The sequence below is a fragment of the Cyprinodon variegatus genome, unplaced genomic scaffold (assembly GCF_000732505.1).
Source record: "Cyprinodon variegatus isolate N-32 unplaced genomic scaffold, C_variegatus-1.0 Scaffold137, whole genome shotgun sequence".
NCBI classification, from domain to species: Eukaryota; Metazoa; Chordata; class Actinopteri; order Cyprinodontiformes; family Cyprinodontidae; genus Cyprinodon; species Cyprinodon variegatus.
In genome coordinates this window covers 1,045,024-1,066,647 of record NW_015150590.1, presented here as the reverse complement: position 1 = coordinate 1,066,647, position 21,624 = coordinate 1,045,024, and the positions used below count along the sequence as shown (strand labels likewise).

Genomic DNA, 21,624 nt, shown 5'->3' with positions numbered 1-21,624 from the left:
GTGGAGATGAGCCACATCATTATCTCAGCATTTGGAGGAGTTGGTTGATTGGCCTTGGCTCGGGGCTCAGCGGAGTCTCACAGGATGTTTTTAATACTAAAACCTTACAAAATCATTTCTTATTGTTTATCCTGCCAGACATGTTTTTAACAAGAAGCAGAGGAAATTCTCAATGTTACAAGCACTCTGGACAAGTAGCCATGAAGATGGAAAACACTTGTAAATGTGTTGAAATAAGGAGTCATTATACAGAGCTCCAGGAACAACAAAAAGAAATATTCAGAAAGCCTTTAATGCTCCTACTGCAGGGAGTAGAACGTCGAGCCATTGATTCAGATGTCGCGCGAGGAAAAGGATGTGCCGTGGGTGAACTAATCGTATTGATGCTATGGCGCCGAGTTGACATTTGGAAGCACTTTGGCTGCCTCGGCGAGCTGGTACAAATTGACAAACAAAATGTGCTAAAATTCTTTTCCTCACATTTCACCTCCCCTGGAGACAGCTTCCATTCAGGGGCAGAGGCGGCGCTTGCAGGGGAGAAACTCAATTGAGTGATAGGGAGCTGCTTGCACCACAAGCATATGGATTAGCAGACAGCTCGGTAATGAATATATCTGTGCCGTCTGAGGTTTGGTGCTATGCTGCCCCTCTGACTGACACACACGCAGGATCCACGTTCAACAATCATCTACCTTCGCTTCGAACTTTAATTCCCACATCTCATCACTTGGCCTTTTTTGCAGAAGCTGGAGACCTTTGATCTACACACATGCACAGTAGCTTGTACCTGTGATCTCATTTCAACCCCTGACCTTTTGAGATTTTACTCCCTTGTAATGACAGGGCAAGAGGAAGCCAAAATCTGCCCGCTGTCAGATCGCATCGTATTTGTTAAGCTGCAGCAGTATTTGGCAGAAAGCGTAAGCATTGCTGGTCACTGGAGGGTTGACTCATTCACTTACAGTATGCACCCGAGGGCCTTTTTTTCACAGGAAGAAAAAGCATGTTTTATGTTTAGTTTAAGGAAGTTTAAAAATATAATCCTTCCATGCAATGCAGATTTTTGTTTACATTGATTTGTGTTCTGTAATTCTGAAAAAAATAGTTTTTTAGTATCATTAAATCATCTGAAAAGTTTTGAAAAACAAAAAACTGTTATGTTTTCAAATAACCTAAAATTGGTATGCACTGCACATGACTAAGGCATTCTGAAATTAAAACGTAGTAAATAATCAGTAATCTCTGCCATCCTTTTTCTGTGTGGTAGGAAAATGACACCAAACAATTATTTAACTCTATTAGCAAACCTAAAGACAGGAAAATAGCGGAATGATTGGAAAACAATCGACTTACCTAAATTTGCTTATATTTATATCAAGTGAAAAAGACAAAAAACAAAAATAAATACAAGACTGTAGGTAACAATCGTTCTGAATGGTGCTAACTGGTGGAGACTGCAAAACAACTAAATAAAAATGTTTAAGAGGCAGGAAGAGTGTGATGTAAGCACAACAGGCAGCTGTCCGTCATTAGGAAATTATAAGACACATTTGATTTTATTAGCTACTTTTCTAACACTATGCATTTCCGGTGTTTGTTAAGATGGTTCTCCTTATTGTGTAATGCTTTCCGTGCCGAGGCACTTTAATCAGTCCAATCTGCTGTTGGCAGAGTGTTGGCGGCCCCGCACTGCTTTGGGAAGTCTTTAAAGCTTGCAACAAACGTTTAATTGTGACTTCACTAAACATTTTCTCTTCATTAAAATGAAGACTTTAATTGTGATTCATAGGCGCAGCTGCTTAGAGTAACACAATCTAAATAATGTATTATAAAACTGAACAATATGGCTTTCTGCAGCTGTCAACATCTGTTTAAGACTGGAATTAGCCACAGTGTCGTAGTTTGAGACGAAGGCGGATGATGACTCCCTTTTTAAACACCTGGAGTTATTTTGGTCTGATGTAGGAAAAAATATACTTCTGCTGTTGTTTACTGCATAGATAATTATTTAAAATGTATAAAAAGGTTTTGGAAAAGCTTAGACATATCAGGCCTTCTAGATTTGGGCCATATCCTTCATGGGTCGCTGGGTCGCTAGTAAAACTCTGGCTCACTCGGATTAACTCAAACTGGTAAGGACATTTATGCCGTAGTAAAGGTGCTTCAGCAGACACCATGATAAGTGCTATATGGGCAGTGCTAGTAGTGAGGAAAGAGCTAGGAGGAGGAAACAAGATGCTTGCTGGTGCCAGTTCTTTTAGCATAGGAACCTTCTGATGTTCCTATCCACCTCAGGAGCCTAAAACCCTTTGAGTTAGAGGACACAGAAACACATTATTTCTTCACTGTACTCTGTATTTGAATATGTTTGGGATTTTATAACAGGGCGCTTTAGCAGTTCACTTTATTGTATTTCTTGTAGTTCTTTTCTGAAGGGCTTCAGTCCTCATTTGAAAAGCATCATTCATGTGCATTTCTGTCACGTAATGAATACATTTGTGAAGTTGAAGGCTGTCCAGATTCAGCACAGCAGTATCCTCATTTCCTTCTGTGGATAGGGTTTTAAGTATTGACCAGGCCATAGGTGAGGGGATAGGAGCGAAGAACAGGAGGCAGGAGCTACAATTTGAGGTGTTTAGAAGTTGCCATGGTTACTTTAGGATGATCAATTCAATAAATAGGAATTAAAATGCATGAATATATAAATAACTATAAATCTTAATATGTTATTGAAAGCACAAATAAAGAAGATTATTAACAATATCTTTTTCTACTTCAATAGCCTATTTTAAAATGATTTCACTATTTCTGTGCTTAAACATGTTCCCATTTCTGGTCAAGTAAATGATATCTGAATGGTTAACATGCATAGCAGCTCAACTGCAGACCAAACAACTTGTTTGAAGCAGAGTCAGCCCCGCCCACTGATTGAATTCACGTTATGCTGCACAGAACCATAAAAAATAAAAATAAAATACTGTACTTACACATTAAAATCAGTTTAAGAGATGCTGAATACAAATTTAAGATACAAATTCCTGTTTAACTTTTCAAATGTTGTATTTCATCATCACCCTTTAATGATTACTTTGTTTGATTGTATATCAACAATTGTATATACCTATTGATTGAATTATATAAATAATCAATGATATAATGATGTTACTTTACAAAAGAATGTGTTATAAATTCACTGTATCTGACAATAAATAAACCATTATTGTTCTTTTGGCCACTAATGGCCAGGGAATATGATTAAAACCATTTAATTGAGCTTTCTTGGATCAGGAACACTTCAAAAACATGCAGGACTTATGTTTTTCACCAAGTTTTGTGTGTTTGAACTAATCTTTAAGTGTGGATGTGCAGTCACGGTGCTGGGATCAAAGAGGGACAGTCTGTCTCTAATTGCCTCTCAGACACTCTTCATATATAGAAAAACGTTGGTGAATACAGCTGCGTAATAAAACTCTAGTAATCAAACATATCTGAGCTGAAGATATTCTCAAAGGTGCAGATAAAATAAGCTCAGCACCAAAGGAGCTGCAGTGAGGTCTTAGTTTGCCTAAACAACTGATTGCCCTGATATCTACGAATTAAAATATAAACATATATTTTTTTAAGGATAGGTAACAATTTAGGTATCTAATCAAAACAATTACTTTCCCGTATCGTCAGTCTAGACTAGATCTAGACGAACAAAGCCAGAGGTGATGATCCTCTGCTGCAAACCAAGGCGAGAATCTTTCTAAATGAGCTTTTTCATTTACATTTGCTGCTACTTGGAGTTGTTTTCTGTCTTGTTTTTTAGTCTTGGGTCTTTCATTAGGCCGCAGTGTGCACACTTTAATAAAGCACCACATACTGGCAGGACTTCACGCTGTCTTCTTCTCTCCAAGGAATTGGTGAGCATTTTTCCAATGGTAATTAAATAAATCCGTTCCAGTTTGAAATCTCAAGTTATCGAGAGCTCATTTGTTTTTGCCTTTATTAGGCCGAGATGTATTTAAGGAGCACGGCAATGTTGACAATTTACTTTATCTGAAACATAAGAAGTCTGACTGGAGCTCTTCAACTCTGTAGGACCAAATTTAGAAAAAGCAATACAAATGAGACTCTGCGAAACCTTCGCTATGGTGGTATAAAAATAAGCAAGCAGCAATCGAGAGTCAAACTCCTGGAGCAGTTTCTAAATAATGACGGAGCTGGGGTTATAATGAAAGTCTAAAAATATCCACAATGAGCCTGTGTATGCTGTAATTTAGCTGAAAATGTTCTTTCGTTCATAGGCGGCTGTGCAAGTGCTGCTCTGGTATGCAAAGTTGCATCTCTACCTCCATAAGTAGCAAACAAACAATAGGAGGGAGAATAGAGCAGCAGCACTAAGCTGCAGCTCAATGTTCCTTCACTAAGACATTCAACAACAAAAAAAAATCACACAAAATCAAAAAGTTTACTTTGAAGTTTTGCTGACTTTGATCCAGTTGACAAATCCAGCCTTATAGTGGGACCATGTGTCTGCATGCCTGCAAGCTTTCTCAGGCGTTAAGAGGCCTTTGTGTAGAGCTGTGGATAACAATATGGTTGGAAACCTTTCAGCTCCTAAACATCAGCTGGTCAGGTTCACTGTGAAGCAACCTATTCTGCAGAGATTCTCTCTTGTTCGTTTATAGAAAGTATTACATATTAAGGTTAAAACCTTTCCAGGCTGAGCATCAAACTGTGGATATCTGAGAACAAAAGAGTATTTGCAAGGTGTTGTGATACAATCGCGATACTTAGGTTACGATACGATATTGTCACAAATTGCAATATCAAGATACTCAGCTAATATAAGAATTAAATGTACAGATAAAAAACAGGTGCTGTATATTCAGCGGAAGATATTCACCATTCAATTATTTTGTTTTTTTGGTATCCATGTTGTTTGAGTTTGAGACACTCAGCATCTGCTACTGTGATTGCCTCTATTATATGCAAAGCAAAAGGTCTCCAGGGCCCCGTCTACCGGAGCAAGGGTGTGGAAGTATTGCATGTTCCCCCATTATTTTAGGGAAAAATGTATTTAAAAAAAAAAAAAATCGATATTAGGAACTTAAGGATTGATATTGTATTGGGACGCCAAAAATCACATTATATTGCCAAATCACTTTTTTACCACACACTTACAAAATTGTAACCTAATAAGGTTTATATTATCTGCATGGTTCTGAAAACCTTTATGCAACACAGTCATGAAGTTAGCTTCTGATTTTTTTATCCCATCTGGGCCGACTTGTAATAAGATTTTTCCCTTTTTCTACACCTACCTCCAAACCTTTCCTAACCTAAAATATAATCATGTAAACCAAAAATAAAAAAGACCAGTTCTAATTCACGAATCTGTCGCTGATCTTTCAACAGTGCTTAAACTTAAAAAAAAAAAATGTATGATGGATTTTGTGCGTTAGCACTGAAAAGCCCCCACAGCTAGCCAAATTTCCACTTTTTTGGGCCATAACTGGATACATTTGAAAGCTCAGAAATCTTTTCTTTTTCTCTTGATCAGGAATCAAACTGTACATGAGCACTAATAAAAAATCTTTGGTTTGGACGTTTCTATTGCTGAAGAAAGCCAAATATCTAACAGGATGCACCAATATGTAAGAAGTTATAAAAACAAAAACTGTAGCTTAGAGTTGGACAATAATATATCAATATAATTTAATTCAATAAAGGTGATATGGCATTTGAACATATTTCCTGTTATTCTATATATGTTTTAGAAGTTGTCACATGCTTACATTCTGGGTTCAGGCGATTCGAGACAAACATAAAGAGCTTTCTGAGGAATGGCGTGCCCCACAGACAGGGAGCTCACGCTCTGCAGCTATAATAGCCCAGCTGCTATGTGTCAATGTTAAGAACTGAGTGCAGCCTTTCTCCAACCTCTTCACCTCCAACAGGACAGCCATCCTACGACATTATGGGATGTCTGAACCGATTCATTTTGTTTTGACTCAGCTGATCATTGCCAAGATAAATGTTTGGTTCAACTGTTACTAGTGTTGTCAAAGCTCTCTGTGCATAGGTTAAAAATAAATAAAACAATGCTAGGATCCGTTTTGTTTTTACAAAAGAGAAAAAGTCATAAATATAATCTAGATTGGAGAAAAATCTAAAATTGGATAATACAAAAAAAAAAAGTTAATTGTAGAGCACAGCCTATGTCAATAAAGGTTTATTAAAACTTCGATCTTTGTTAATTAATGTTGGACCTTTATTGTGTAGTTTCAGTGCTAGTTATAATTTATTAGTTGCTTTACTAATTTGCCTTAGAGGTTTGTGAAAATCTTTCTCAGGCTTAGGCATGTTTGTCTTCTTAAGGATACTATAGTTAATCAGGAAAAAATAAAGGATGCAATGACAGAAACTGAAATAGGTAAGAAGAAAGGACTGAGGTAATGAGAGATTATCACCTGGTTAAATGCATATTTCATATGTTGAACTTGTAGCTCCAAAGAAAAAAAAATAGATGTAGATGTTTTTTGTTTGGGTTTAAAACGTGCAAAAATGGTGTACTGCAGGAGTTTTATGGACCTGGGATACAAATTTTCATCAGTTTATGCAGGATTCTAGATCTTCATACAGGATTCTCATGACAAATAAATTTGAGAAGAAAAGCAAATTAACAAAATGTTTACAGGACTTATAAAAGTCCTTATAAACCTACTTCCTGAGGTAAACGTCTGCATTATTAAGGGAACACAGAGGAAGACTCCTGATGGATTGTAATGTTACCTGATCTGACTGATAATGTGAACTTGTGATCTCAGTTAATGCCTCAGTAATTAAAATTAATATTTCAGCATGACCCCAGCAGTGAATCTTTGAATGATTACTTTGTTCACAGAACCTCTCCTTACCCGAGACTTCTCTTCCAATCTGGTCATCATGACAATGGTGTTGGCCCTCTGCTCCCACACCATTCTCCAGAAGTCGCTCAGAGTCTCTGGCAGAGGTCCCTGAGTGGCGATGTAGGCATTCTGCTTCCTGTAGCCATCAATGTAGTTGGCGTTGATGTAATCGCTGCCTGGAACAGCTGCAGCAAAGATGAAAAGGGCAAATAGCACATCGCTGTTATGAGAAATCAGACTAAAATATCTCTTAGCACATGTGAAGTGGGTCTAAATAAACAACCGCCTCACTCAATATCAACCGGTAAGGAGTGAAGAGCACTCACCATCAACAGAGGTGAGGACCACTCTGGAGTGGTCATAGGCGATGACGTTTGCATAGCGATTCTTTGGCTTGTTCACTTCCATGTTGGAGTTTTCCCAGGTAAACTGCTGGCCTGGATCAATAGACTGAGCAAGGACAGGGGTAAGAGGAGAGGAAAGCAAACAGCAGGGAGATGGAGGGAGAATGATGATGAGGAAGAGAGGGAAGGGACAGAGAGGAAAACAGAAGCACAAAAGGATACTTGAGTTTTACTTCGGGAGAGAAATGGAGGGAAAATTGCTTTGCTGTCGCTCAGCCGACAGAGGTGAGCTATGGACAGCAAAACCTTTTACCAGAAAATACTGTTTACCCACAATGTGTCTCTAAAGATTCATTACCTAGTCAGTTCCTAGCAGAAAAACTGACATCATGCTGCTTCTCCTTTAACTGCAGCTCGTGGCTTATCAGGTTAAAGACTTCCATGACATTTAATGCTTTGGATGCATATTAATGAAGCAGAAGAAAAAAAACCCCAACTCAATTATGTTGATATAAATCAATTCAGAAAAGACCATCATCAGTAGGCTGAAATCTAACAATTCCTTTCACTAAACCATTCTTCTTCTCTTCTAATCTTTCTATTTCTGTCGCCTTTTGAGAATTGTCTCTTTCTTTTCAGACAATTTTCTTCTCGGGTCATTTGATTCCTGCAGGAGGAGATGGTGGACCGCATACATATTGATCCTGGGAAGATATGTGATGGCTGTTGGATAATGTCACAGTGTCTCTCACTATGCTGCATCGATCCCACCTTTTTTCTTCACACACTACAATCTTGTTTGGAAATTTCACCCTAAATTTAGCAGCGGCTACAACAACTTTGAGCAATGGCTGTTCTCAGAGGTAAAATGTTCTCATTTAAAAAGACCCTAGATTACAAGGGCATATCTTCTAATTAGTAATTCTAATTCAAAGAGCAAAACTTGGGTGTTATTTAGTTATTTCAGTTGGAGTAATATGGTTCAAGATTTTCTTTACAGCGAATATATAAATAAAAATAATTTTTTCTCAGAAAGTTATTGTACATACTGTAAGTCCAATAAAAGGAATTTTAAACCCTTATTGGTTATGTTATGACTATTTTGTGGTCTAAAGATCATGGGGGACTGCAGTCCTGACAGTGGGCCAACAAAGAGTTCAGCTGTAGGAGAAACTGAGAACAAATACTGCAGTCCTGTTAATATTAAGCAGACTCAACATCTATGCCTTCTTTCTGACTCTACTGACTTCACAAGGTCTCATTTATTTAGCCCCACCTACAGGCCAGCACATACTCCTACAGCACCAATCAAAAACGGGTTAGGTGTCTCGTCCAACTGCAAATCAAAATGAAGTAGGGGAAAATGAAACATTGACTTTCTGATCTTGCATGCATGCTTTGGTTTCGTAATTCAAAATCTATTCCAGGCAGCAGATCTTCTTTTTTGTTACTGACATTTCTTTCTTCTGGTTTTTCCCTGTTCTTATTTTTTTTTTTTTTATCAATTTGCTTGCAAATGGCATTCACTGTGAACAACCAGTTAGTCAGAGGAATTTTCTATTAAAAAGAAACATTTTTATTGGTCTTGAATTCATGGTTTTCATTAGCTGAAAGCCATAATCATACAAATCTACTTATAAAACCAAATTCATTAAGCACCATGTGTTTAATTAATACGTATTATACTTGAACTTCACTTTTTAATTAAAAGTGCAGAAATTAATGAGTTTTCCTTTAAATCAGATTATTTTTGATATGCACCTGTACTTTCAGCTATTTCCCATATTTAATGTTAGATGGAAAAACATGTTGGGTTCTCACTGCAAAGAGCAGGCCACGAATTTATTAACTTTTGCATTAAAATCACACAAATGAAAATAACAACATGCCCTAAAAAGTGCTTCAAAGCTTTCTGAAGGGTTGGCTCCTACAGAGAGAAATCCTTCCTCACATCTACAAATTACTCAGCCATGTAAGCGTTGGGGTTGAGACCCGCTGCTGCTGATGAGCTCAGCCTTGCCAATTTCTCTGCCTGCGTTCGGCACCAAGAGGAAAAAGATTTCATTTGCTGTCAAAATGTGTCATACTCATTTGAGAGCTTGGTGAAGACAGCCGGGCACACAAGAGAGGTTGACAACTAGCAAACAAGTAAGGTAGCGAGGTGAGGAGCAAATGTCTAAGATGCCCACAGCAAAAAAATGAAAAATACTTTCAAATAAACGTAATGATGGCTCTATGACGACAGCGGCGTGAAGTTGCTCCTGGCAATATGAAAAAGACTGTCTGGGGACTTGCACCATGCCTGATTGACAAATTCTGCTCATTACCCAGTGTGTTCATTGCTCAGCATGTTGCGGACTGGAGTCGATGCCGCGGAAACGAAGTGTCAGGCTGCCTAAAGTATCGGGGGAGAGGAAGTGGCAAAGCCTCTACAAATTTTGTGCCTTAGGGTGCTGTGCGATGGGAGCAGCCGGCGAACGTGACTATGACAAAGCGCCAGAGTTCTGCCACGGCGCCTCGGCTGGCAAGGAGACGAAGGGCCATCTGCCGGGCGACAGAGGGGGTCTTCCCTGGCTCAGAAGGAGTTTTTGTAGCGAAAGGAACAGAGCCGGGCTGCTTGCTGGCAGCAATTCATGCTTCTTTCTGTTGTTAGGTTCATTTAAACTAGCTCAACAGGCTGGAGAGACAACGCATAGAAAGCCAGCTAATTGAGGGCAGAGGTTTACCAGGGCCTAACAGTCTCCCTAGTTGACTGCTAATTTCACAGTAAGACATAAGATTGCAAAAAATGAAAAATAGAAAAAGACTTAAACATTAGAACTAGAACTATGATTATTTACTTCGTGCTACATCATATGCATCAAAACATTTCATTCAAAAACTTTCTTATCTCAGTGGATTTCAAATGTTTAACTTCAGACCCACAAAATAAAGACTCATGAGTTTGACTCTTGATTGAATATAAAAGCACTTCCTCTGCGTCAATTCATTAGCGCTGCAAAGACTAAACCAGGGGTCAGCAATCCTCAGAGCAACAGTTTTTTTCAACGATTATTCTGTTGTACAATAATGACTAAATTGTTGTTGAATTTAAATTATACATTGTCATTTTCTTGTAAGATGCTTTAGGGTGAAACTTCTTTTAGTCAGCGTTATAAAAAAGACAAACAAATAAAACTCCTCAGTGAGAAATATGTTGTACAACTGCTTTGGGAAAATGCATTTAATGGTTGCAGTAAACAGGTTACCAAGTGCACTTTTAGTCTCTTTTTGTTTTTTGGCTTCCCAATGATTTTCTACAGGTTTTAAGTCTGGGCACCAAGATGGCCAATAAAGGCAGTGGATTTCATGTTTATGCACTCTGAGGAGGTTCAACGTCCCTCACTAATCGTCCTCCAGCAAAGATCTCAGTGCTTAGGCGATATATTCATGCACCATAAAAATGGGACGCTCTGGGTCACTGATACGAAGTTCCTAAACTCATCCAAAGCGTACGACTCTATAACAGACTTCAGCTGCATTCATTTTAGTATTGGTGATTATAATTATTATATATTATATAATTATTTTTTTTATAATGGTAGTTTTTTTTTGCTATCTGAATAAATAAAATTATATTAAATGTTTGGTTGTTTAGTTTGTTTTTTATTTTACTGGAACAGAAGATGAAAATATTTTCTGTCTTTTTATTCATCTCTATCAGCTGTGCCAAAAACAAGCCAGACCTGCATATATTGGCTGTTAACCGTTATTTTCTTAATTCATGTTTGGGCTTTTTTTTTTTATGACAGGATTCCAAGTTACCTTCGGTAAACGGCATATTTATAGGAATGTGAGGAAACATATTGTAAGAAAAATATTTCTGTACAACTCTGAGAATGTTCAGCTGCAAAGTCAGCCTAATTAGACTCATTATTTTCAGCTGTGTTTAATCTTTCTGACAGCATGTTTAACAGCTTAATGCTGCTACCGCTTTCTTAAACCAACAGGGCAAGTCTTTCTTGCAGAAGTAGGACTATGTGTGAGTTTAACTATTTTTATCACAAGAATATACAAATTAATAGATGACTAATTAATGGTTTCTAGAGACTCTGATAAGTTAAAAACAAAATGATTTGTGAAAAATTTCAGCAGACGTGTCAGCAGTGCCTTAAAAGTAAATCAATCAATCTCTTTACACCCAGCTTGAAGTGTGAATTTGACTGGAATGCATTGTTTGATAACTAGGTAACAATTTAAAACATGTACTTGACTTGGATTCTGCATGGTTCAATTGATTTAACTCTTTTTTTTGTTTTGAGATAACATGTTATGAATGGCAGTTATATATAAATAAACTAAAACGAACTAATACAAACTTTCATTACTTACTGATAGGTGGTAATGAAAGTTAACTGAGTGCTCCTGACTGGTAGAATAACTTTTAATCTAAAATGTTGGTCAGTTTCTCTTTTATTTTCATGAATCTGGCACCAAGTGAGGGAAACTCCATTAGCACAGAAACAGTATCTACATGCTGCAACATGAGAATAATTCATATCATTAGGTATTTGCGGCAATATATGAGGAGCACTAGTATTGATGTTTAAGTTGGGATATGCATGGGCAATCATTTTGTCTGCAACATTTTCACATTCATAGTAACTGTATAACTGGAATATGAGCATGCTTTTTATTTCCTGCTAAACTGATGTATCCAATGGAAAATCTGTATTTTACCTTAACTTTTTAGATTTTAGATTATGTCGCTAAAACTGAACGTGAATTTATTGTGAGGCTTTTTGCTTTTTAACATCAAGGGTTACAATAACTGAGGTCAGTGTGCTGAGTTTTTAGATTCCAATGAATTTTAAAGTGCAGTGCAAAATGTCTAGACATAAACAGGCAGGTCTAAAGCAGTGACATAGGAAGGAACACGATCTTCTAGATAAAAGGCGGATCCGCTATCCTTCCAGCCGCCTTGTTGGAGCCGTCAATTGAGCAGCCCTGATTAGACCAGGCGGATCCAACAATCGAAGCAAATAAATAAAAGACAAATAGTGTTTTTCTGTATTCAAGGATGCCTCTCTTCTTCATCCGGCCTTGCTTAGACCCTCAAACCAACTATGTTCCACTTTAAATGCAAATTCCCCCCACCCCGACCCCCTTTTTTTTTTCCTGGTGAAGAAGAACACTGACAACAGATAATCCCTCACTGAGTTGCATCGGAGAGACCTCCTCCACCCCACCTCCCCAAAAAACCATTCTTCTGAGAAGCAGCAAGACGAACACAGATTGCTTAAGCGACTTGCCACCTGCTAGTTTTGTGAAAAAGCATCTCGCAGCATTTAATGTAAGTGTTGGTTTCCTAGTGGGTTCGGTAATAGAGTTGTGAAAATGACTGAAGAGCGTCTATAAAAGAAGTCTCCCATAACCCATTACAATACATGCATATGAGATCAAAAAAAGAGAAAAAAGGGTTTCTCGCTGACACAATAACAAGGAAACCCATTTATATACTTGAAAGGGGAGGAATCAGTAAAGCTTTGCTCTTACCTCATATTCCTGGGAAAAGCGGAGGCCATCATTGGCTTTCAGTCGCTCTATGTGGTCAGCCAGGTCAATGACAGGAATAGGTGGGTGCTCCCTCATTCCTGGAGGAAAGGGCAGAGAAGGAAGGAGTCACATATGGCTATTTCTGCATTCAAATTGGACATGGAATCATGGAAACAATGGCTGCACCACGGGGTGAATAAGGCTGCCGGTAGGACCATGAGGTGGCTGTGACGGTGAGGAAGGTGCAATGTCCTTCAATAGTGCATGAAGAGAGACAGAAAAATAAAACAACAGGCTGGTGACATTTCAGTGATGTCGTCATGCCGAACGAGGGGGACAGAAGTGGAACTGGCACTGAGATGCACATGAGTGGAGAGGGTGAGCATGCTTCTTGGAGGAAGCGTGAGGCAGACATCTCTCCATCTGACTCTGCACAGCTCAGCTGGTGGTAGAGGTGAAGATGGAGCAAGAACTCACAAGACTCTACAGATCAGTCGCACTGTCACTCCAAACCATGAGAAGGGGGGAAAAAATGACTGGTCACTGACCAAAACTCATTTCTTTGAAAATTCCTTTTCCCAACAATAGGCTCTCTTTTCGCCCTGCCTCGAGCGTTTGGACTGGATTAATTTCAAACAACCCCCCTGCTGCTCTCTAGCTTCCCCATCGCCGGGTTATTGGATGATTTATTGCTAATCTACCGACACAAATTCACCCTGTGCTTCAGAACTTGGAGAGGCACTTAAGCGGACAGCTAGGAACTCACAGTTCAGACCGCACATTTGCATACACTCTTCCTTGGCATGAATATGATTAATTTTGGGCTTTTATTGATGTATTTGAACAGCTCTTTTTCAGGATGATTATGCAACTTCAATGAATTGTAAAACAAGATGCAGGTTCACAAGTTTGAACTCACCGTTATAGTGCCAAATAAATCATTTTTGAAACACATTTCTGAAAACTCTAAGTTTGTAACCCAATTTATTCATAGTTAAATAACAAAATTGGGGTCTATAGCATGTATATAAGTTAAATAAATAAGTTAGCCAAATAAATCTGGTATATTAAGAAAAAAATGCATAAATTGTATATTGAAACCACTGAATAAAAGGGTCAATATCTTATAAGTCATATTTATTTTTACTTTTTAGTACTGCATCTATTGATATGGAGATGTTCTCTATTCAAAAAAAGATCATACGACTGGATAAATTTTGATGCAAATACCCAAATACATTCTTTTCAAAAGAAAGAAAACATCCTACTATGAGATTTAAAATGCATAAAAAATTACTAAGAACAATTGCTAAAAACCCTAAGTGACATTTGGAAAAATAAGTGGAGAGTGCATGTAGATGTTTGAGCCTTTGTGTGCAATTTTGAATCATTTGAACTTGAGAAATTCCTCAGTTAAAAACTCTAAACAACTCATTTACTATTTTTGTCATACCACCTTAAAGAAGCTCTAATATATATAGCGTTCATGCTCAAGATGGTTGAATGTAAAGTAGCACCCTCTACGTTTTGTATGAACATTTACATTAACTCAATACATGGAGATCCTGCCATGTTAAACCATGGGTCATTGCTAAGTATTCACAGTGCATAGCCTTGAAGTGCAGACACTCTAAAAGGGTCCCAAGCCAAGCATCTCTGTGAGGTCAAGGGCCAGGATTTCAGGTGACAGACCTTTGCAAGCTTTTTATTGCATTAATGCTAATGGCTGATAGCCACTTTACAAGATGAGGCCTGACCCATTACCCAAATTGAATCTTATCTCACAGAGGGGCCACTAAGCACATTACCATCAGTGTGCACGTGTCTGTGCGGGTCTTTTACGGCTATGTTTTTGGTTAAATGGAGGGTGAAGCCATTGATAACAAGACTAATGTACAACAAGTGCAACTGTCCGCACTGCTCAACCAGCCATGAAACCATGTAGGCCTCTGCTGTCGCATCATAAAGGTGTTGTGGGAAAGTTCACAGCCAGTGGAAGGCCATTGGTGCATCCTTGGAGTGCCAGGGGCAACAAGCTTGTAAGCTTGTGATGTCTGTCAGGACTGCAACGGGGGAATGGGTTCAGGAGTGAGCGAGTGAAGACGAAAAGACTGCATGTGTGGGAGGTATGCACTAGGTGAGGAAACAGACTAACTTGGAGTGTTGGGGCAGCGATGAGAGCTGGGACCTGTTGAGAGAGGAGAGTAAAAGCAGGGAGGAAGAAGAACATTCGATCAATAGATCAGACTCAGGCCAAACAGTATCTGCAGATAACCTTCAGACCAAGAGAACTTTGAGCAGCAGATGGTGTTGACCCTCTCTGGCCAATTTAACTGCTGAAACCAAGTGCAAACAGAGCTAAAGCTTAAGATACTCTCCTGTGGCAGTGTGTATAAAGTTCTCAACTAATGCTGATATAGTTTTAAAAATATCTATTATACTTCTTTAAGTTTGTGGTAATTGGTTGCAAAAGATTTTGTCTGGACCGAAAAAGAAATGCACATCACACTTCTACCTTTTTTTTTTGCTTCAGATAAAATGGAAAGAAAAAAAAAGATAGAAAAATGTTTTACTTACGCAACACAATACTCTTCTGTAACTTTTGTCAGTTTACTACATTAAATTACAATAAAGTGATGTTCATTCAAATAGTAGATAAGTTTTCTGTTGTGATGTAATATTCAAAAATAGAAAATGCAATTTTTTTCAGTTGTCATTTAACACCTCTATGGTTCATTTAGAAAAGAAATGTTTATTACAATATAATTAAATATTTAGATGGACACAAGGCTGTTGGCAGCAAGACTAGCATTCAGTATAAATGCTGCAGTTAGTTATTTAAAACTGCTAGAAAGCTGTAAAAAAAGATCAACAATAATAAAAACAGAAGCTAATTTGTTTTATTATGAGAGCCTGAAACCATCTTTAAAAGGCCAAATGAAAGGAAAAGCGGTTAGAAATGATAGAATTTTAACAGAAATTGTAGCTTTCTAAAAAGACACAGCGGGTTGTGTTTGTTCTTTTCAGAACCGCAGTAATAAAGTGCTGAACATTTCAACTAAAAACGACGCCTGCTTTAAAGAGAAAACTGGTTATTTTATAAGCTAAAATGGATCGTCTTGGTTTGTCTGCTCTCTCCCTCCATTCTGCTAGGGTTTTTTTTAAGCTCCTTAAATAAACGCGCACTGATGACCACCGCAGTCAGAAGTAAATATCTCAACAGGTGTGAATCATTTCTGTTTTTAGCCCCAACAAAAACAAAGCACCGGGTCGCTATTACTCACTTTATTTTGTGTATGGATTTCATAACAAGTATCACGGTCGAATTAGAATGATTAGGAATCATTTCAGTTGCTAATATTAGCCTACAGAAGTCAACCCAGTCACCGAGCAGATGTTTAAAAGCTGTAATAATAGACTCCTAGTTTATTAGCATCATAAATGAAGTGAGAATCATCCAAATATAAAAGAAAAAAGGCTTGTTTTACCCTTTTCTTTATTTCATTGCCTTACAGTACCTCCCTTCCATGCTAATTTGTTTCCTACCTGGCTTCCTTGCGCCCTTTTTTGTATCCTTCCTGTTCTTTGTATCCTTCTCCTATCCTTCAGTCCAGTTTTATTTCTGTGATACCTTTCTTTCCTCCATCCTTCAATGTGCCCCACTACCCTTTCCTTGCCCCCTTAGTAGCATCCTTGTCTCCTCTTTCATCCCTTTGCATTCTTCTGTGCCCTACCTTCCTTTCTTACATCCTTATTTGCATCCTACCTCCCCTCCCTGTCCTTCTTTGTGTCCTGATTTCTTCCAATACATCCTCCTGTGTACCACCTGGCTTTGTTTCATCCTTCTTGTTTGTTGCCCCCTTTCCTTTCTTTCCTTACTTGTTTCCTATTTTGTCTCCTTGCATCATTCTTTGTGTCCTACCTTGTGTACTAGCACTGTTTTTTTGTGTCATTCTTCCATCTTTCACTTTTGTGTGTTTATTTCTGTTCTATGTGCACTACCAAACACGTAATTTTATATTGTATACCCCCCTCCTTGCAAACTTCCTTGTATCCTTTCTTTGCATTTCAGTTTCCTTGTATCCTCTTTTTATTGCAGTATTTCTTACCTTTCATTCTTTGGGATTGACCTTCCTTCTTTTTAATTGCTTAGAGTTTATTAACAGAAATGGCTTAAAAATAGATTACTAGATAAAGAATTTAACAATTAGTGAACCTGACTGAAGCAACTATAAATATTAGTATACCGTTGCAAAGGGTACTGCCCTTTAGTGAAGTGTCTGTGAAAACTTCAGTGTAGCAGAATCTGATCAAGGTCCATCTATAATATAGCAGGTTGCTAAACTTCCGATGCTGCAACACCAAAAGGAACAGAAGTCATTTCTCAGAAATAAGCGAACCGTCACTGTTGTTGAGTCGATGGTTCAACAACAATCAGAATCAGAGCAGAAATGTTCACCTGCTGGGGACGAATTAAAGAGAGAAAGTGCAGGAGGATAAAAGATGCGGCTGTTCAATATTCACCCGGCTCATGCTCAGAGTCTCCTACATTTCACCATCTAGACGTAGCCTCTGTGCTTTTCGATAATCACCACACTTGAAGCAATACAGAGAGGCGGTGAGGTAGGAACAGAAGGAAATAAGTGTTGACGTACAGAGGGAGAAAGAGGGGAGAGAATGAGAGGAAAAGAAAAGAGATTACCCTACAGGGGGAAATGGAAGACAAAAGCTGAGAGAGGTGGAGTGGGAGGATGGCAGAACAGGGCTCTTTCAAAGCAGCAGCACTGCTTAATTCCACTGCAGGGGTTCAAAGGGCTGTGTGTGTGTGTGTACGGCAAATGGGATCTTTAATAACCCGTGAGAAGGGGCTACGCACACAAAGACAGGGAAAACACACAGCAAAGGACGCACAGACGCGTGCACCGGGGCTGACATTTTCTCTCAGCTCCATTGTTCCCTCGGCCCGGCTCACCTTGACATCAGAGGCAGCAGGACTCATTACCAGCTGGGGGGAATGAAAGGAGCTCATGGAGGGAGGACAACTGAGGACCAGGGGAGGAGGAAGAAGATCAGGAGGAAATAGGAGGAAGGCTGATGCTGAGGCTGCCTTCCTGATAGAAGTCACCCCACCTTCCACCTCATATCCACCCACTTCACTGCTATGTGTGTGGACAGAATCTGAAACTCCTCAGCCTGATTCCACTGCAACTCTCAGCTGGCTAAAGCAGTGACCTCCTTCCTCTCACCAAAATTTGTATATTTAACAGCCAAGAGATAAGCCGATAAAATAAGTAGGACATGTCAAGTTCTAATAACAACTGCAAAATAACCAACAGATCAGTAAGAAATATATATAGTTAAATAATAGTAAAAAAAAAAAAGGTTGAAGAAAAGGAGAATAACATCAAGGAACGTCATTTAGGTTTTATGTTGTAATTAGACTAGATGTGTTGCCATTTTGTGCTAAATACCTCAAGCTGGATGAGAAAGAGAAATTTAAATTGTTTTGTATATATTCTCACATTATGTCTTTACGTTGACTAGGCAAGAAGCCACATCAAACATCTCTGATCCAAACTATTCTACTGGAGCAAAAGCTGAATGTTTACAGTCCTTTTGCAGCTTCCAATGGCTATCCTTCAGTACTGACAGTTTTCCAGTTTGTATCCCCGCAGCATGATGCTACCACCACCCTGTTTCATGATTTGATCCAAACAATGTGCCATCAAAGCTTCTCATGACTTTTTTTTTAATAAACAGCTTGACTATTATGATTTTCATTTAGAATTCTGGAAAACCATGCACCTATTCAGTTACATCCAGTTACTGATTTTCAAGCACTGTTCTTTGATAAATCCCTTTAAAAAGCATTGAAGTTTGTAGCTAAAACATGGCAAAAAGAGATAGGGGTTCTTTTGACTGGATAAAATATATTTGAGTTGGAATTATCCCATTTTTACTGTGCAAGCTGAACCTCACAGAAAAGCATGGTATATTTGGTTGTGTCAGTTATTACCTGGTGTCTGGTAGTTGAGTCTCCTCATCTCTACGGGGTCGGATGAGTTAGCTAAAAGCGAGTCCTTCACGCCGCCTGAGTGCTCATCTTTCGGTAAGGGTGACGCCCGCTTTCTGGAGAAGCAAAAGAAGGCAATGAGGTGATGAATACACACATCTCATATAGCCTAGTCTGGAATAAATAAAGAAATACATAAAAAAAGATGTAATTTAGTCATCAGTTTTGAAAATCTCAAAGCAGAAATGACAGGATGATTTAAAATTACACGAATAATTACTATATGAACACACTTTGACTCATTTGCACACTTGATGAGGTTAATGGTGCATTTAATGGCTCTTGAAGCTACTTCTAAGGACAGAAAACTCTAGAGACAGTGGGGGCCAAGGGCCTTATTCCCATTAGTTGGAAAGGAAACTTGAATTTAATTTGTTTGAAGAAGCGCCATCATTTTGCTGAAGTGGGCTAGGTTGCGTTTGTTGCTGGATCGGTGACAGCTGCTGTGTGGGAAACGTGCAGATGAGTGTGTGTTTGCAGAGATTTAAATGTGTGCTGCTGCTGCTTGTGTGTGTGCATGTGTGCGAACAACACATTGTGTTTACTGGCTTCCCAGATTGAGAGAAAAACAGGCGGCTGCTGTAATTAGCTCATCAGCTGGGTGGCACAACACTGGATAATTAGACCAGTTCTGCAGCACCTGTGCTACCAGGCCCAGCTTCACTGCATCCAGGCTGCCACAGAATACAGCAGCGCCGGTTGGACTGGCTTAGCTCAGCCGACCGTAGGTCTGTCCATCAGGCAGGGAAAAGCAACAGCAAACGCAGCCTGCCTGTATTCGGACGGCCAGCATCTGTTGAAACACTCGCGCTCAAACACTCAAACAGATGCACGCACAAATGCGCTAACTCACACATGTACAGCTGCAGACGCACAAACCTCCTGACAGAAAATGGAAATGGGCAGAAAGTAGCATCAGGGCGCCCCGTGGAAATTTCACATCTCATTGCACTCCATTTGCAAGTGGCGAGAATGGTTTTAAGAAGGAGCTGGGGCCTTCTGTCGAGGCACGTCGTGGCGAGAATGCACAAAGTCGGTGGCGCACACCGAGCCTTAACCTGGTTTCCCCCTCAGCTCCCTAGGTTTGGGCTTCATCGCCACCTGTTATCTCTTGCTGCAGGGGCTTAAGCTAATGCTGGAGGCATGACAGCTAATCTCTGACAAGCATCTCTTCCTTTCCAGCCGAGAGCTGAGCCAGACCGTGTCCAGTTTTCCCAGAGATTGCTGATGGGGCTGGCTGGGGCCGAGAAAGCAGGGGTGGGTGGTGAGAGTGGGGGGGTTGACATTTTTTCCACATTTTGTCAGTTTGCAGCTACAGACTTGATTTATTGTTTTGGAGGTTTTGTGTAATAGGCCTACACACAATGGACAATATGATTAAATAGATTATATATTGCTTCTAATAAACAATTTGCAGATAAAAGTGTAAAAAGTGTAACCGTCTAGCAGTTCTCTTTCAAGCCTCTAATCAACTCTGATCAAACCTCCCGATCCCTGCTGATGAAAAGCCTCCCCAACAGCACAATGCTGCCACCACCGTACTTCAGAGGGGGAAAGTGGTGTTTAAGGTGATGTATACTGTTAGTTTTTTTTTAATAAACAGTGTTTTGTTTGTAGGCCAAAACATTACATTTGGGTCTGATCTGGATATATGTCCACATTTCACTGTGTTGCTGCATGGATTATGGTAAACAGGACCTCAACTGCTGTTTTTTTCAACAAAGACCTCATTTGTGGAGTATATATATATATATATATATATATATATATATATATATATATATATATATGACTAAAAAGATTGCTCAACAGATTGTTTTATAATATCTGTTTACAATAATTCTCTTCTACTTGCGCTTTTCAACTGCATTTTATCTAGTAGAATCAGAGTGAAGACATCCAAACATTGCTGAAGATCCTGCCTCATTTTGTTTCCACTTCACAATCACGCTCTACTTAGTGCTCGTCTATCAAAGCGCTCTGCCCTGCTCTTACTGATCTGAATTTCTCCATGTTCATCCAAACACCCTTAGTCAGCCATTGGATGTTTACCAATTATATAAAATCTGTTTTTTTTATAGTCTAATTGAATATAACATTCAATTTGACTATATACTATAATAAAGCAGACACTCAAAAGCCAAATCATAAAAATTTAAAAAACACTTCCTTTGATCATAATTTGTTCTATAGTGACATTTCAGAAGATTTTGCAAGATACATATACAAACAATCTTAAAGCTAGTTTTTTATCCTCTTTATCTATATAAGTCTGCATTATTATTACCTTGAGGCTTAGCTTATCACCTGACAGAATGTGGAAAGGTTTAAGGGGTATGAATATTTTTGCAATGCTCTGCAGCCTCTGACCCAATCAGACACCAGTCTGCATGACACCTTGGCGCTCCTCTAAGGTAAACATGTCAGAAAAACCATGTGGGGTTATTCATCTCTGGCTCAAAATGAGGGTGAAGATCTGTGAAAAAGCAGGTACACACATGCAGAGTGTGAGCTACTGGGGAGTCTTAATGAGGGTAGAACATGGCCCTTTGTTGAGACTCCTGCCACCAGGATGCAGAGAGAGAGGCAAAAAAAGAGTAAAAGAGGAGAAAAGAGTCTCAGTGGAAAATGTCAGCCTAAAAAATGGGGACGTGTCTTTTGGAGTCGTCTATCCCCCCCCACCATGTCTGGCATTTACTTCACAATGGCCCATTCAGCAGCAGGTGATGCCTTGGCATATTAAGATGGGGCCAATCTTGGAGGGGCATACTGTCAC

General features: G+C 39.0%; 1 protein-coding gene across 19 annotated transcripts in view; it reads right to left on the bottom strand.

Moving 5' to 3' along the window:
- Window positions 1–21,624, bottom strand: part of LOC107085934 (receptor-type tyrosine-protein phosphatase F-like) — a 264,502-nt gene that overhangs the window by 20,092 nt on the left and 222,786 nt on the right. For 13 of the 19 annotated variants that reach the window (XM_015376596.1, XM_015376598.1, XM_015376597.1 and 10 more), the window contains 5 exons: window positions 18,792–18,904; window positions 14,931–14,963; window positions 12,776–12,873; window positions 7,223–7,346; window positions 6,906–7,081 (listed from right to left, as the gene is read on the bottom strand). In XM_015376596.1, coding sequence (XP_015232082.1) covers window positions 6,906–7,081; window positions 7,223–7,346; window positions 12,776–12,873; window positions 14,931–14,963; window positions 18,792–18,904 — 544 coding nt within the window. The remainder of the gene's footprint in view (window positions 1–6,905; window positions 7,082–7,222; window positions 7,347–12,775; window positions 12,874–14,930; window positions 14,964–18,791; window positions 18,905–21,624) is intronic. The other 6 variants (XM_015376606.1, XM_015376608.1, XM_015376615.1 and 3 more) reach the window with 1 other exon arrangement.